At 45.6% G+C, this 18,080-nt stretch overlaps 1 protein-coding gene across 4 annotated transcripts in view; it reads left to right on the top strand.

Annotated features, from left to right (window-relative positions):
* The window catches only part of PSME3IP1 (proteasome activator subunit 3 interacting protein 1), a 149,617-nt gene extending 139,269 nt beyond the window's left edge, over nt 1-10,348 (top strand). For 3 of the 4 annotated variants that reach the window (XM_066327623.1, XM_066327621.1, XM_066327622.1), the window contains exons 2-7: nt 526-671; nt 861-959; nt 2,755-2,877; nt 6,737-6,869; nt 8,844-8,908; nt 10,024-10,348. In XM_066327623.1, coding sequence (XP_066183720.1) covers nt 542-671; nt 861-959; nt 2,755-2,877; nt 6,737-6,869; nt 8,844-8,908; nt 10,024-10,241 — 768 coding nt within the window. In that variant the 5' untranslated portion in view covers nt 526-541 and the 3' untranslated portion in view covers nt 10,242-10,348. Of the gene's footprint in view, nt 1-525; nt 672-860; nt 960-2,754; nt 2,882-6,736; nt 6,870-8,843; nt 8,909-10,023 lie in introns of all 4 variants that reach the window. The other variant, XM_066327624.1, reaches the window with a different exon arrangement.
* The last annotated feature ends 7,732 nt before the right edge of the window (nt 10,349-18,080 follow it).

The following is an 18,080-nucleotide window of genomic DNA, read 5'->3' as shown; positions in this document are numbered from 1 at the left end:
TGTTGCTAATTTCTGAAATCTCACAGTTAATCACTTCTAAACACATGCATCAACAACTGAAAACAGGCAGCTTTCTCAAATTTTCATAGCTTGGGCAAAAAGAACTTGGGATTTGATGTTTTGCCATCACTTTATCTCTCTTCAGAAGAAATGTGGAGGAACAGAAATAAAAGGATGAGAGTGTAGGTGAGGGTGTTTATTTTTTTTTTTTTTTTATATTTATTTAAGCAAAGTAGATCCATTAAAACATGACTTTCAGAAAAACAGCCTGAGGCAGACAACTAGCAGGAAAGACATCATTATGAGAAAAAAAGTAAAGAAGTAGTAATAGATGATGCTTATTAGTCTTAGCAGTTATGCAGCGAGTTTGTGTCTCAGTGTTCTCTATGCAGTGTTCTATAGGGAACTGAAGTTACTGTAAGGACAGCAGGTCTGTTTTTCAGACAGTAGTTTTTTTAATACTATTTCACTCACTGAAAAGGATAATCAGACTCCTGATGTCTTGCATTTTGTGTTTTTTTTAAGGAGACACTACCCCACAATGGATGGGGGAGATGGAACTGCTGACCTGGTGATTAACAAGAGATTCGTGTCTGAGGCAGAGCTAGAGGAGCGACGGAAGAGGAGGCAAGAGGAATGGGAAAAGGTCCGAAAACCTGAGGACCCAAAAGGTAGGGGCTAAATTTTAGTAACTACAGGAAAAAGATTTGAGAATTTTTCACTTCTGGGGAAAATAGGAGTAAAAAGTAATGGCTTTTTATATTCTATAATTTAAAAGGTTTTTACATGAAGGAACTGAGAACTGTTGGTGGTTTAGTCTTTCTAACATATGGTCTCCCTTCCTGATTTGTTCCTTTCAGAATGCCCAGAGGAGGCGTATGACCCACGGTCGTTGTATGAAAGGCTCCAGGAACAGAGAGAAAAGAAGCAGCAGGAGTTTGAGGAGCAATTTAAATTCAGTAAGCAGCAGCAGCAAACTGCATGTGTTGTATGTAACAGCTGTGCACAGCTTCTAGGCAAAGGACATCTCTGTGTGTCTTGTCCCTCTCTCAGAGGGAAACAAAGGCTTCAGGAGAGTGTTATTGAAATCCTGGATTTTTAATGGCACACTGTCTGGGCACTGAGGCAACACTGCACACTTGCAAAACTCAAAAGATGTTTGCAGTTATCAAGCTGCATGCCTGTATAGTATTGAATACTGAGCTTATATTGTATATAAGATAAAAACAAAACCAAAAAAACCCAAACAAACTGATAGCAACCCATGAAAAAGTGGAAATCTGTTGTGGTTTTGTGACTCTTGAACTCATGCTTTAACACATGTTTGAATCAATGAAAGAAATCCTGTTAGCGCAGCTATTATATTTCCAAGCTATAATTATTTGACTGAAAGTTATTTGAGAGTAAAGATTATGATTTGGAAGAAGTAAATTTACGTGTTTTGATTCTTCAAAAGTAGATGCTTGACTCTTCTGATGAATTGGGAACCTCATTTCTATTGATGTTTGAATTTCTGGTTTTAGAGAAAAGCCTTTCAAAAAGGGCCAAGTACAGATAGCAGCATTAATGCATTATGGTCTCCAGCTGGACCTACAGGATTCTTTCCACCTAGAGAGTTCCCAGTAAAGTTCAGTAAACTTTTGATCCTGGTCATTTTTGGTAACGTGACTAAGAAATTCTTGCCCAAAGAGCCACCCAAAAATTGACTGCTGTCAGCCTGAATGGAAAGGGCTTCTAATAACTGTCTAAATTAATAGTTTTTCTTGCTCATTTATATTAGATCTGCAGCACCTTTGCTGTGGTAATCCAAGTACTGGAATGGGAAGTAGCCCTGAGAAGTAAATCCACTTCTGCTTTTAAGGCAACCACAGCAGAATATCAGATACCAGCTAACCTGGAGAACAAAACTTGCCTGGGAGAGAACCTCAATAAAACCTCAGTGGCTGCTCCTCGTAGTTTGCTGATGAGGCAGGCAGAAAATGAAATTAATTCATATCACTTACATTAAATAATGTCCTGAGTTTCACTGCTTTTGCTCTCTGAAGGGGCCCTCAGCAGTAGCAGTGAGTGTTACAAGTCACTGTTTATAAAGAGTTCTGAATGAGCTCTGCATGAGTTGGAAGGGGTAGGGATTGGCTTTTCTAAAGTAACCTCAAATAGTAATTGATTTCCAGAGCTTTTCTGTCAGACCCAAGCTTGCCAATTATCAGTACAAATGGATTTCATAGTTTGGCCTCAAAATGACTAGGGCTTGTCTGTGTGGGTGAAGATTAAAAGCATGGTGACTTCATGTAAAAGCTTAAGAATCTTGCTATGGAATTAAACTTTAATGAAGACTAAAGATGATGTTTCAGCTAAGATTTCTGATGATGACTAAAACCAGCAAGATTTGGTCTTTCTAAAACATACTGTTTCTTGTCATTCTGATTAAATCAATTGCTCAAGAGGCGCTGAACATTGGCAGAACAGGAAATAAAATACCTTCCACTACACTAGCATGTACTTTTCTTAAAGTAGAGTAGCATGTTTAGAAAGAATTCGTTTTTATTTGAAAATTAGGAGTTGTCTTGTTTCTACCTTTTAAAAATTTTTCAAACAGGTGTTCAATTAGATAGGAATTGCTTACTCTAAGAAAATGTACTTCCTCTTTTGAGGGAGTGTTTTATTTAGTTATTGGTTGGTTTAAGAACATTCAGAGAAGACAGACTTAGACTTGGTGCCTGAAACCAATGAATTTCTTCTGTCTTTACTCAGAAAATATGGTAAGAGGCTTAGATGAAGATGAGACGCATTTCCTTGATGAGGTTTCTCGGCAGCAGGAGCTACTAGAAAAGCAACGAAGGGAAGAAGAGCTGAAAGAACTAAATGAATACAGAATATCCTTTGCACTAAAATGGCTGGTGGTTACCTAGAGGAGGGTAAGAGTGGGCTGTAGTTTGTTCTGTCAGTTGACATTCTTTTTATAAAATTTTACAGAACCTGATACACTTTCAATATTTAATGGTTTCATTGTAGCTTTGATAGACCACTGCAATGTTTGATAGTCCCCCCCCAACTCCCACTTGTTTGATACTTTTCTTTCCTTCTCTCCATTGTTTTGGCGTTTGGTTGTGGTTTGGGTTTTTTTTTTTTTGTTACTGAGGTCATGAAATACCATCACTAGAAAGATAACATAAAGAAAAACCAGTCTATTATTTCTAATCTTTTGCTTCTGTCTTCTTATGGAAAATTACATGCTCTTGTTTTTAACTGTATATTGCCTGATTTTAGCATACCTGTTTGAAATAATGTGTGGATTGCTCTCTCTGTTACTCTTCTTGGAGTATTAGATACTTTTTCCCTTGCTGATGCCTGCAGGATGAGAAATTAAATAAGTCTGTGCAGATGTGCTGACTTTCTTCTGGGAAGTCAGTGCCTATGGAGTCTCTGCTCCTTTAGGTAATGCACACTTGTAGGCAGGACTAAGAGCAGGAGAATTTGGCTTTGCTGTGAAATGCCTAATTGTCTTGTAGATATGCTGGAAAATCATATAGGATGCTTTTTCTCTCTAATTAGTGCCAATCAAGGGAGGTTGGAATGATTTGAGAATTTCTATGCTAAACAAAATGTTGGTTTCTTGAGGTTTACTGAACCTGTGTAGAATCTGATGGTTTCCTTGTCCCCATTGCTTTTGAATTGTGGGTGAACAAAACACAAGTTCTCAGGGAAGCTTTAGTGTTAATGAAAGAGCTTGTGGACACAAGGAGGTGACCAAAACCAGTCAGCAAATAAAATTGAACAGCGCTGATACTACAAAGGTTAGTCTTACCTTGTGTTAGTCAATGATTTACAACATGGAGTGTGTGTCCTGTGAAGAGCATCTCAATTAGCTCAGAAATGCATTTATGGAAAAAGCAATCCTGATGCATTTTTTTAACTTCAGAAATAGACTGCAGTTAGTTGATGGGTTTGGAGTATTTTCTTGATTTGCTGGATGTAATCACGGGATATTTGTGGGATATATTTAGTTTTGGTGGTGATTGCTCGCGGGGCTGGCTGATCCAGGGTTGTGCTGTGGGAGCAGCTGACAGCTCTTGTTATGTCACATACATCTGGGGTGAGCCATACCAGCCCTGAGAGAATTTAAGTTGCCTTGAATTAGCCACATAATACACAGATCCCTGAACAGCCTGATCAAGATGTACAGGCCATCTTAGCTCAGTCTTTTACTTGCACTCTCAGTAATATTGGTGATTCTGAATTTGTAGTCTTGCTGTAAAAAATTAAACTGTAGAACTTACTGCTGATGGGGTGGAGGAAGGGAGAATGTTTTATGGTCACCTCATCTTATGAGAAAATCAAAAGTGTTGCCCACTTAATTTCTTTTTAAAATTTCTTTTTATTTAACCATAATATTGCAATCAACCTCAGAGCAAAATGACTTGTGTTTGAAATTTTTGGTGATGTTCTGAAATGCAAAAGTGCTTTTTGCTTCTGCAAGTTGTTACTAATGGTTTATCACTGCAGTGACAAAAACCACTGTGCTGCATCTATAAGGTACTGTTTAAGTGCTCTTCCAAATAAATAAGAATGTCAACCCAATGGATTTCATTATTTACTCCTTTTCCTGGTATAGCATCTAATTTAAGCTACCCAGAGGCATTAATTTCATGGTAAAAACTACATCAATATTCAAGTACAGAGATTTTTTCCCCTTAATTTTTCAGGTTGAACAATCACAAATTTATACATCTTCAGGATAAATATGCCTTGGAATATTTTAATGTACTCTTGAGCATAAGAAATTCATATGCATGGATGAATAGGATTTTTTCTTTCTCCTGCATGAACAACTAGGTTTGTTTGTTCCTTACCCTATCCAGACACCCCTGTTCGGATAAAGATTTACAAACATTTTTTCAGCCATTTCCAAGAAGTATTTGAGAAAAATATCATCTTGTCTTCAGTGCTATCTAAATGGAGGAACAATCCCCCTCCAAGAAGCTGGCTTTACTGAAGGACAGCTTGTTTAGTGCAGTTGATATTTAAGATTGAGAGGTTTGTTTCTAATGTTGTCTTCCTGAGAGGGAACACTTCTTGGCTGGGTATAGCATTACATATGCTAATGACAGCAGGATGTATAAAATACCTACTAAAAATGTGCTTTGCCTTTCTAGTTGAGGAGTTTTAGGAGAATGCCATCCTGGATGGAAGCTAAAGGCCTGTAATTTGGTATTTTTAATAAGAAAAGCCTTTGAGCTCCTCAGCCAGGCTTAGAATATAACAAGGTAATGGACCTGAATGTGGCAGTTGAACACTGCAGTGTGTGGAAGAATTGTGTGGCAACATCAAATATCGTTTGTCACAAAGGAGCTTTCAGATGACTTCAGACAGCCACAGGATGGCACTCCTGTGCCATCTCTGAAACAGATAAAACTGAACAGTGGTTTGGGCTGAGAAGACTTTTGGTTGAAGTAAGGAACAGTCTGGGTTACTGCTGTATCCTTAGGAAAATCAAATAATAAATGGCATCTGAACATTCCTGTCTGTAAAGTAATTGGAGACTGAGTGTCACTTTAAAGCAAAGTCTAAGAGTTTTTGATTTTCAGATGTTCAGTGAGGGGAAAAAAGCTATTGCTTCAAATATATGGACCATCAATGTGAAATTCACTATCCAAGATACGTCTGCAGTGAGTGGGGCACCTGTGAAACTCCAGCTCTTGGAATTGTAGTGAGAGGAGAAACTGTTAGAACACTAGACTTGGGTTTATAAACATGCATTTGAACTGGGTTAATTTGCCTTTGCCTGTGCAGTTAAAATTTTTGCAGAATTTTGTGCACATCTACAAACAGGGTCTTTGACATATTTCTCTTCATCCCACAAAGAGATGTGTTCAGTGTGTGCAGAGTGTGCCCTAATAAACAGACCCAGCTCCTTCTTACCCCATCTGAGAACCAGCTTAAGCTTCTCCACTTCATTATATGTTTCTGCTGTATTCTACCTTGCTAACACTGTTTTAATCTACTTAGCTTTTCTGAGCAGTTGCAATCTTTTTTGGGTGAACCTTGGGCCAAAGTTCCCCTTAATCAATGTCTGCTTTGTCTTGGTGCTCAGACCAGCAGTAGAAGCCTTGTGGTCCTTTCAGAGAGATGAGCTGTAAAGGTAGAGTGCTAAAGACCAAACCCAAAAAATGGAACTGTTCTGTCTTGCTAGGCTGAAATCTGCTGGGCTCAGCAAAAAAAGGGTTCAAGGAGTGGAAGTGAGTGCATGTATTGTTACTTAGCTTTCCTGGTAAGGATAAGAGTGTGGAGCAGCAAATCTGAATTACAAATGTATTGATACCCATAGAAGGGGAAGTACTGCATTGTCTGTTTGGTTGGTTTGTTTTGGTCCTGCCTGACCTTTTTTGCTCTCCTAAGGCCTTTAGGAAAAGGTAGGATGGTGGATATGTTCATGGGTGCTGGTGTTTTGTGTTACACCTTTCTGGCTTCAGAACAGCAGCTCCCAGGCTGCTGCCTGGACATCTTCACAGGGAGAGCTGGTCCTGATACCTGAGAGAGCTCTGACCCCAGGGGGTGAAGTGTCTTCTCTTTTGGCTGAGGCTACCAGCTCAATGTCATTACAAATAAGTTTATTTTGATAGAATATGTGAATGAACTTCGGTTGCTGCTGTCAGCAGAGCTGGCTAAATATATCAGGGAGGAAATGTCTGCTCTCCCCGTTCCTTCCCACTTGATCCTTAACCCTTAATTCACAGCACTCTCGCTAAAGTGGGAGTCAGTATGGACCCAAAGAAGGAAACTGAGAAGAAATTGCCCATGAAGTCAGTGGAAAACAAGAACAAATTTTCTCAGGCAAAGCTGTTGGCAGGAGCTGTGAAACACAGAAGGTTAGTTTCACACCTCTATAAATTCATGAGGAACGGAACCCAGTTAGCAGTGTAAAGGGAGACAGGCCAAAACTGCCTCCAGAGAGTGAAGTGTAAACCTTAGCCCTAAAGAAGAAAGGGGGAAGGTATAAGAAAAGACCAGTCTTGTTTCTATAGGCTCTCACAAACTGTGGGGAAAAACATGAAGCAAATCAAATAGATAAGTGTAAAGCAAGTGGGTAGGATCTTCATTTTAGAGTGCCAGGCTTGGGCAATCCTGCTTGGGGTTTGAGGGAATCTATTTTACGTCTCTGTTTGTAGATATCAGTGTCACCTCACGAATGCAATTCCATTCAGGTTGCCCAATTTATCAGCCAATTCTACTTATTTTTAAAATGGGTTGTTTTAATTGCTGCTGGGGACAGCATGGGGGAGACAAGGCTGCAAGAGAGGAGCTTTGTACCAGTTTGGTCCTGAGGATATCAGAGAAACTTCCCGTGTTCCTCAGTGATTTGCACTGATACATCAACACCCTTCCCATCCCAGGGAGGTGACTGCTGGGTTTGTGATGTTCTTGCTGCTTTGATCTTGGCCTGCAAACCCAGCTGCTGGTGTGCTACAGGTTCTGGAGAAACCAGGCATGTGAGACCAGACTTATTTCCCACAGATGAATCATCTAATACTTAAGATGATTACTGACATCTCAAAATTCAGTGTGTTCGAGTCGTCTCAGGGAATGTAAGATTATTTTAGAAGCTTATCTTGTAGGGTGATGTTTAGCTCACAGTACAGCAGTTAATTGCATGTCTGAACACTGAAGTAAGCACTTCCACCACCTAATGTCTGTGGGGTTGGGTGATAGTCTGGGTTTTAGGAAGGCAGAAAAAAAAAAAACCCTGAGCTGATAACAAGCAGCCAATAATGTTGTTTTTGTCTTGTAACTAATAGTATTTAACCCAGTGGGATGTAGAAAAGGAGCTGGCGTGTGCTTAATGGTACTTCTAAAGTCTGCAGATGGCATCTGTTTAAAGAGAGCAACTTAACTGACATGTCAGTGCCATTGCAGACTTGCTTTGCAGTCTTCTATTTTTGCCATCTTATCTTTTATTGCAAAGTGGCCCAAAGCAAGTGTAGTGTGAGCTCAACATCTGCTCCCTGAGCTTTGTAATTTCCTGTAAAGGATGTATTACTATTAAAAGCTCTCTGCACAGAATAACCTTTCATCTGTACTGCATGTTCTGATAGGGACCGAAAAGAGTTAACGCATAATAATGCTCATGCTTCATCAGTTCATCACTGCTGAATCTGGGAAGCATTTGTTTATGTGGATGCCTTAGAATTGGGAACATGCTGGAGCAGGGGGGAGGGAAATCTGAGCAGTGACAGGGAAGAGCTATAGAAGCTCTGAAGAGTCAGAAGTCCAAGTCCTGCTCCTTTCTCCCAGTGCCACTTTGGACCCAGAAAGGACCTTTCTGGACACTGCAGCTCTGTGAGTTGCTGTAAGATTGTTTGGGCTTACTGGGTGCAGGATTTCTAGATGTTTTAGAACAGGCTCTCTGTGTGCTTGAAGGAGGGGAAGGAAGCCCTGCAAGGGAAAAGTCATCAATTTTGGCACCAGCAAGCATGGTAATCATCCACATGTGCAAGGCTGTGGTCATGTGGGTGTCTGAAGATCAAGTAGTCATTCCCAGTCTCCTGTGGGGCACATCCTGCTGAATAGGCAGCTCTAGGTTGCTGTGCAAGGGGTTGACTTGAACTCTAAGAGGTGTGTCCCTTTCCCAGGTTAACAAGTGATACTTGTAGTGTAGGTGTTGAGGCTTCCTTGGATCCTGCATGTTCCCCAAGGAGCCTCAGTTAATGGCAGTTGGAAGTGGTGATGATCAGGGGACACTCCTGGCATTTGCTGTAGCATTTGAGGCAAAGATGTAACAATGACTTCACAGTAATTAAGTGGTTGCCTCTGAAGAACAAGACACTTTCTTATTTTTTCTACAGTTCAGATGGTGGTAACAGTGTGAAGAGGTTGAAACTAGACACTGATCACGAGGAAAAGAATCAAGGTATGTCCCAACTTCTGCATGTGGGAAGCTGTGTGTCTGTCACTGAATAGCAACTGAGTTGGGGTTAAATCTCATAGAGGCTTTGATTTTCTGTTCCTTCACTGGGCAAGACAGGACAGACTTTGGCTGGACATTCTTATTTAAAGCAGTAGAAATGGTAAGTGTGGGTGCTGACAGACTTCATGGAAAATAGGGCTGCAGGAAACCTCTGCAGGTTATCAGGATGTTCCCTGCCCAAACCAGTCCTGACAGATGTTTGTCTGAGGAGCTCTTAAGTCTCCACAGATAGAGAGACTGTGCATCTTCCTTTGAGAGTTTATTAATCTGAAAGAGTTTAATGTGACAACTAATGGAATTGTCCTTAGGTGCTTGTTCTAGGGCAGGAGACATGGAGAACAGATCATCCCCTTCCTGTTCACAGCAGCATTGCATGTATTTGTATACATCTACTTAAGCTTTATGCTCTGAAGTGATTCAGTCCATCCTGAAATCAATTTGTTTCAGAAAATTGTGGGGAACTAGAAGAAAAATTAAGTTGTGTTTCAGATTTAGCTGTCAGGGCTGCAATTGACTTGCTGTCAATATACTCTGACACAAATTGGGTGAGCTCAGTTGTGTAACGACAACCCAAGGCGCTTCCTGAATCTCCTTCTGTTCACTAAACTTTCAGAACAGCAGAAATAATTAATTAGCCATGGAAGATGGGAGATGTTGACTAGCAGAATGATGGAATAAAACTTTTTCTCAACTATGCTGTTACATTGCAAAAAAAAAAATAATACTCAATTACTCAAAGCAGAGCCATTTATTCTTATTTAGTAGATTTGGTACTTGACAAGCATCAAACTGACAACTGAAGAATAAAAAATCTGTAATGCCAGCATAGAGCTGGGCTTAAACTAGTGATGAGAAGAAAAAAAATCCCCTGAGGTAGTAAGTCCTTCCCGTCAGAATGGCTTTATTACAGCATAAAGCTGCCTTATGCTTTAATTAAATCCTGAAATCATCCGCTGCTTGTGTGCGAAAAGCAGGTGAGTGACACGTGGCAGTTCCTGGGCTGATGGAAAGCCTTTTCCTGCACTCCACTTTTTTTGACTGAGGTTTCTCTCTTCCAGAAAAACCCTCCTGTGTTCCCTTGGGGAGCAGCTCAGTGGGAGGCTCCACAGTGCATTGTCCCTCAGCAGCCGTGTGCATTGGGATCCTGCCCGGCCTGGGCGCCTACTCGGGGAGCAGCGATTCCGAGTCCAGCTCGGACAGCGAAGGCACTATCAATTCCACTGGGAAGATTGTCTCTTCTGTCTTTCGTGGCAACAGTTTCTTTGATGGTCCATAACAAAAATCCCTCCATGTGTAATGTAGTGCAGAATATCTTCCAAAGCCCTGATGGATGCTTGTTGCATCCTTCTGCCCCAAATATAATCTTTCTAGCTAACCTCTCAACTTTAATACACTCAGATACTCCTAAAGCAACTCATTATTTACCCCCCCATCCCCAACTTTCCATTTCTGGGGTGCATACTGAGCCTGGAAGAAAAGCTGCCATCCTAAAGCAGAAGGCACACCTAACCATGTCACAAAGGTCTGAGAGTATGGAGGAGAGAGCTTTATCTTTTACAATTCTTATGGGAAGAATTATGTTGATTTAAGCAGTTTATACAAGACTAACAGGCAAAAAATAATTGTGGTTAGATAAGGGACAGGCGGCCGGAAGATCTCGGACTGTAACGGTGAGGAGGAGAGCAAGCCCCATCCCCCTCTCGAGATAAGATACCCCTGGAAAGGAATGTAGACCCTCTACTAACATGTGCCAGTACTTTTCCACTCCAACTACTAACCCAGGAGGTGTGGCAATATCCTGTTTGACGTAGTAATAGATAAGAAGTATAAAACCTGAACCTTTTACTTAATAAACGTCTTTTGTAACCGTCTGCCATATTGGTACCATGCGTCTGTTACAAGACCCGACCCACACATGAAAGTAAAGTGGAAGTCGTGCTGTAGGCCTAGATACCAGAGCCTCCACTGTGGCACAAACAGCGAACTGCTACAAGTGGTGCCGTAAACCCGGGAACGATTACCTCGGAGGACGGGAGCTACGCTTTGGAAAGGCACAGCGGGTAGGAGTCGGCCGGTCCGAACTCCTGAGGAGGAGAAGGAAAAGGGGGGACGCCCCCAGGACCCCGCGGGAAAAACATGGACCCCGTGAAAGTGGTCGTGAGTAAATTAGCAATCCACTCAGGAATTGCATGGGACAAAAAAGATTTATTTCTTGCTATTGCAAGGTTAACGGATCTAGGCGCGATTTCACGCCCTATAGACATATTAAATTCAGAGGGGTGGGAGAAATATACAGTTGCCCTGGCGGAAGATACAAAAGCCACCGGCAGCGGAAAAGTTTTAAAAGCATGGGGAAAAGTTGAAAAAGTGTTGCGAAAAGCAATGGAAGAACAGGAGGCTTGGAACGCTGCAAAAACGTGTTTATTCACGGCTAAGCAGCCGGGGAGAGGGGACCGAGGGGGCGCAGGACCCTCCGGAGAAGCCCCGGAAGAGAAGGGGGGGGGGCGCAGTGCAGCAGAGACCCCAGGGGAAAAGCGGGAGCCAGACGCGTCATCCCCCTCCAAAAATACATGCATAAAAGCCGCGGAGCACGCGGAAAAACCCCGGGTCCCCCCGCGAGAGACCCCAGATCCGAACACCCCCGAAAAAACCGCGGCTTCCCCGAAAATCCCTCCTTGCCGCGACCAGGGTCCGAGCGGAGGCATGGCGCTAGGACCGGCGGCGGCGCCGCCCGCGCGGAGCGGCGGCTCCCCGGCACGGTCCGAAACGGCAGCCTCTCCGGGCGCGGAGACGCAGCGCGGCCGCGCGGAGGAATGTGCACGGTCTGTCTGGGAAGAACTAGCGCGGCAGGCGAGAGACGCAGAGAGATTGGCTATCGCCGCGGAGGGCATACACCCCCCGCCATATGGCCAATATGGCGCCGACGGTCCAGCGCGGGGGCGGGGCGACCAATCGCCGCTGCCCCCCCCGCCATGTGGCCAAGATGGCGCCGGCCACGTGGAGCGCGAGCGGGGAAGGGCACCACGTGGCGATGCGAACCCGGAAGTGCAAAACCCCGCGACCGAGCATGCGTGGGGGGTCGGAGGAATTCCGGAGCCACCGACCTACATGGCGCATGCGCGGGAGAGCGGGGGGGGGCGAACACGCGGACAAGGTCCCTTACCGGTGTCATCTACCAAGGGCAGGGGCGAGCAAAAAGGGGAAACGTGGGATTACCCCCGCGGAAGGCGCCGGCGTCACCCCCGGTCGGAGGGGGGGGGCCGGGCGCGGGAGGCGGAATGGAGTCAAAGCAGAGGGAACATCCGAGCCCACCCGCCGAAGGCGGGACGGGGGCGGAGTCCGGGGAAAAAGCATAGCAAACCGGAAGCTTACCACCAGTTCACTTCCGATACGGAAGGAAGTTACAGTTCCACGGCGAGCTCTACAGAGGGCTCCGAGTCCGATTCGGAAACGGAGATAACAGATTTTATAAAGTTTCCAGCGAAAACGAGCAAAGCTTTTAACAATGTAAGGGAACAAATTCAGGGCAAATTAACCGATTGGGGGAAGATAAAATTAGCCTGTGCAGAGTGGGAACCTGCGGCTGCAATACATGCGTTCCCGGTACGGGTTTCAGGCAACCGGCAGAACCAGAGACGGACTTATACCCCACTCAGTATGAAAGAAGTGCAGATTGTGGTGAAAGCGGTGCAGGAAAAAGGAATTAATTCACCCCTGGTGTCCACACTGATCGATGGTCTTTTTAGCAATGATGATATGCTGCCTTTTGATATCTCACAAATAACCCGTATGTTTTTTGATGGAGCAAGGTTGATTGTATTTCAGCAGGAGTGGTCCAATTCATGCACAACTGCCCTAGCTCAAGCCTCAGGGCAGGGACAGCCTCTCCATGGCTCTACGCTGTCCAGACTGCTTGGCAAACATGACGATGTGGCCACGCCCCAAAACCAAGCTGCACACCTCACAGCAGAGGAGGTGAAAGCAACAACCAGGGCAGCTAGGGAGGCAATAAGGACAGCTTCCCGGGTTGTGGACAAGTCCACGCCATGGTCAACGATCAAACAGGGGGAAAGTGAGAGTTTTACACATTTTGTGGACCGATTACAGGCTGCAATTGATTCATCCACCCTGCCTGCAGCTGCAAGGGGACCGGTGGTGACAGACTGTTTAAAACAGCAGTGTAATACTGTAACCAAGGAAATTTTACGGTCTCTGCCTGCAGGAGCCAGCTTAGCTGACATGATCAAACATGTGGTAAAGGAAGAACACCTAATACCCATGCAGGCAGCGGTTCATACCCTAACAAATGCAATGGCTTGCCTGAAATGTGGCCAAACAGGTCATGTAGCAGCAAGCTGTCCCCAGCCAGCACAGCAGTCAGTGGCAGCACCCCCGACCCAGCAGCGCCAGAGACCCACCTGCTGGAATTGTGGCAAAAGGGGACACCTGGCCAAGGAGTGCAGATCCAGGCCTCAGGGAAACGGAAGGGGGAGGGGGCGTGCGGGCCATACTCAGCCTCCTCCCACTGCGAGATGGCCCAGCCTTCCCAATACCCAGTGGGGCAGGGGACCTTCATACCCCATATATATACAGGAACCAGTCACTGTCTCATCCCCACCAGCCATTCAGTGGCAGAACAATGCACCATCATCAGCAGCCAACATGCACCTCTCACCACCACAAACTGCTCCAGTGTCACAGGGTCAACAGGGGACAAACCAGAGCGGAACCCCTGGGTGGCCTTGGTCATGAAAGTGGGGAGGGAACCCTTGAGGGTGTGGGGGACGTGTCAGCTCTATGGCAGCCAAGACCCTCACGTTTTAGGGCTTCAGTTTTTGGCAGACACTGGATCAGACTGCACCATTTTTCCTCAATCACACTGGCCCAGACATTGGCAAATTAAAGAAGTCCCTCCTGTGAACGGGGTGGGGGGACAATCCAGGGCATGGAAAAGCACCCAATTGGTGGCGATAACACTCCACACAAAAAAGGGGCCAGAACAAACAGTTGCCATTTACCCATACATTTTACAGGATTCTCCACCCTTAATAGGAAGGGATGTCCTGGCTATGCTCGGAGTCAGGATTACAAATTTATAATGAGGGCCACTGCCTTACACCCTTTGCTGCCGATCAAATTGACTTGGAAATCATCAGACCCTGTATGGGTTGAGCAGTGGCCCCTATGTGAGCCTCGCTTGGCAGCTTTAATAGAACTGGTTGAGAGGGAACTGCAAAAGGATCATATAGAAACCACTGTGAGTCCTTGGAACACGCCCGTTTTTCCTGTACCCAAAAGGTCAGGAGAGGGCTATCGCTTAGTCCATGACCTGAGAGAAGTGAATAAAACAATCCGACCCATAGGCCCAGTTCAGACACTGTTGCCCACGAACTCAGCTGTTCCTGAAGGACAGCCATGTGCAGTATTGGACATTAAAGACTGTTTCTTTTCAATACCTTTGCATCCTGAGGACAGGGAACGATTTGCCTTCTCTGTGGTTTTCCCGAATGGCAACCGGCCCAGCCTGCGTTTCCAGTGGAAAGTGCTACCTCAAGGTATGGTCGACAGCCCAACCATCTGCCAGATCACCGTGGACAAAGCACTGATGCCAGTCCGACACTCCTATCCTGCTGCCACCATCATCCAGTACATGGACGACATTCTGGTCTCAGCACCATCAGCGAGCCAAGTGGATCATCTGGTATCCAGGATCACAGAGACCCTCCAGGCCAACGGCTTCGAGATCGCGAGCGCGAAGATCAAGAAAGGACCCTGTGTCACCTTCCTAGGAGTGGGAATCACAAGCTCCTACGTGACACCTCCTAAGGTGAAAGTCCACCGAGATGTTAAGACGCTCCACGACGTGCAACGCCTGGTAGGATCACTGCAGTGGCTTCGCAACATCGTCCTGGTTCCTCCTGAGATCATGGACCCTCTGTACGACCTCCTGAAAGGAAAGCACCCCTGGGAACCCAAGGAGCTGACACCACAAGCAGCGAGCTCCCTCGACTTCATCGAACAGCAGATGTCCACTGGCACACTTGCCAGATGGAACCCAGCGATGCCCCTGGACTTATATGTGCATTTTACACAAAAGGGGGGAGTGGGAGCATTGGCCCAAGGACCTTCTGAAAAGGCCCGACCAATTCAATGGGTGGTCCTTGGAAGGCCTGCTCGTGCATTTTCCCCAGCAGTAGAATGCATCGCTAACCTCATCATGAAAGGCAGGAAACTCGCCTTGAAACACCTAGGGACTGAGCCAGCGAGAATCCACCTTCCTTTTCGCAAGCAACCGACCATAGAATCAACCACAATCTCGGAGCATCTAGCCCTTGCTCTCGTCGGATTTGGAGGAGAAATCTCCTACTCCACCAGACCACCCTGGACTCAGCTGCTGACCATAGTCGACATAGACCTGCCACCAAAGGTTATGGACAGACCACAGCCAGGACCAACAGCTTTCACAGACGCTTCCTCCACTACTTCTACGGCGACAGCAGTGTGGCAGGTAGGAGAGCAGTGGCATTGCATCAAAGCATGTGACCCCACACTGTCAGTGCAGCAGCTGGAAGCTACAGCAGTAACCCTGGCCTGTGGACTTTTCCAAGAGGAACACCTTAACATTGTAACAGACTCTATATTCGTGGCAAGGCTCTGCCTAGCCATGGCAGGACCAGGTGTGTCAACATCAGCAGCTGCCCTAATGCTAGAAGAGGCACTCTCTTCACGAAAGGGCACTGTATCGATCATTCACGTCAATAGCCACAACCCAATCAAAGGGTACTTTCAGATTGGCAACGACAAAGCAGATGCTGCAGCGAAAGGGGTCTGGACACTGCAGGAAGCCCGTCAACTGCACGAATCCCTCCACATTGGACCCAAAGCACTAGCGAAGAGATGTGGAATCACAACAGCGGATGCCAAACATGTAGTGGCTACCTGCCCTCACTGCCAGAAGTCACCCCTGTGGACTAGTGGGGTCAACCCAAGAGGTCTTAAGCCCTCAGAAATCTGGCAGTCGGACTTCACCTTGTGTCAGCTGCTGAAGCCTCGAGCATGGCTTGCAGTAACAGTGGACACATTCAGTGGAACGATTGTAGCCACCCAGCATCCCAAGACTAACTCCAAAGCCACAATCCAGCACTGGTTGACAGCTATGGCATGGCTTGGTATCCCCAAGCAGATTAAAACAGATAATGGTTCCAATTTTATTTCTAAACCAGTGCAGGAATTCGCCTCCAAATGGAGGATCACATTAGTGCAAGGTATCCCATATAACAGTACTGGTCAAGCTATAGTCGAGCGAGCAAATCAAACCCTGAAAACTAAGATAGAGGTGTTGGCAAAAGCAGAAGGCTTTAACAATTCCATTCCCTCAGGAGAACAGGCACGCATACTGGCAACCGCACTGATAGCATTAAATCAATTCCCCAGAGGAAGTGAAGCAAATAATCCCATTCAAAAGCACTGGGCCTCCAGAACACTAGAGGAGGGCCCGCAGGTTGTAATTAAAAATGAGCTGGGTGAATGGGAACGGGGCTGGAGATTAATGCTTACAGGGCGAGGGTATGCAGCTGTCAAAAGGGATGGGAAAATCAGGTGGTGTCCTATTAAATCAATTAAACCTGATCTCCACAGTGAGCAGGATGAGACTAATGAAAACTGTGAGTTTCTGTTTACAGGACATGCTGGTGGGGCGACCACGTAACGCGTACACGCCTCTCCCAGAGGAACGAGACGCACCACCAAGCCGTCAGAAAGCACCAGAGAAACCCACGCGGGCAAGATCCAAGCACCAACGATATGCCTGTGTGATTTTGTTGCTGGGGTTTGTCGCCAGAGGACAAGCCAGCTCAGATTTCTACCCACACCAGCCATTCAGGTGGGTCATGAGACATCTTACCAGTGGTAAGGTGCTCAGAGACATCACCACACCAAACAGTCCATCCTTCGTGCTTCGTATTATCGATTTGTTTCCAGGACAACCAAAGGTAGACCCTCATTCTCCATTTTCATCACACACATACCTATCCTATTGGTGCCCAGCTTCAAACGCAGGAAAAAGCTATTGTAATAACCCCGGCTGGGGATATTGCGGACATTGGGGATGTGAGACCATTGTAACAGACGCCAGGCCGTCAGGGCCTGGGTGGGACCCACAAAAACCTGACAAATTCCTGCAATTCACCTGGGCACCCGCAGGTTGTAAAACACCTCTCTCTGTACACGGGAATTCCTATCGATATAGCTACAAGATTCCAAAAATCCGAAAATGCATATACTATAACATGACAGTTTTGCAACCCACTCATCCTAGCTGGACGGTGGGCAAGACCTGGACAGTGGTCCTTCAAGGGTCAAAAAAGTGGGTGAACGTGCAAATTACCAAGTCTCAACCCTCAGAACCCAGAGCTGTGGGGCCCAACAAGATAATTAAAAGCACACAGACAAAGAGAAATATGACCTACCCTAAGGCTGCACCTACGGGTGTCAGCAGAACCCCAACTAGTGATGCAGAAGCCTTTCAGATGGACAAATTAGCTAGGTCAGATCCCGATCCAATCTTTCGTATGTTAGAAGCTACCTTTCTATCCCTGAACGAATCTAACCCTAACCTAACCAATTCCTGTTGGCTTTGTTATGAAGTCCAACCACCTTTTTATGAAGGAGTTGCTTTAAACACCCCATTCAGTTACTCAGCCGCTGATGCACCCCAGCAGTGCCGATGGGATACACCTCGCAGAGGGATCACCCTAAGCCAGGTCTCAGGCCGAGGCAAATGCTTTGGTAATGCAACCCTGGCTGAGCGAAAAGGGAATGTCTGTACCAGAGTTGTAAAGCCTAACAGAAAGAATAACAAGTGGGTAATACCTGCTACATCGGCAATGTGGGTTTGTCAGAGGTCTGGAGTAAGTCCGTGTGTATCTCTTCCCAAGTTTGATGATTCTAACGATTTCTGTGTCCAAGTTCTGATTGTTCCTAGAGTCCTGTACCATTCAGAGGAAGAAATGTACAGCCTTCTCGAAGAATCCAACAGGCTCCACAAAAGAGAGATATTGACAGGTGTTACCATCGCAATGCTACTCGGCTTAGGAGCAGCCGGCACAGCAACAGG

Source organism: Sylvia atricapilla, chromosome 12 (genome assembly GCF_009819655.1).
Source record: "Sylvia atricapilla isolate bSylAtr1 chromosome 12, bSylAtr1.pri, whole genome shotgun sequence".
NCBI lineage: Eukaryota > Metazoa > Chordata > Aves > Passeriformes > Sylviidae > Sylvia > Sylvia atricapilla.
This window is presented reverse-complemented; position numbering and strand designations above follow the sequence as displayed.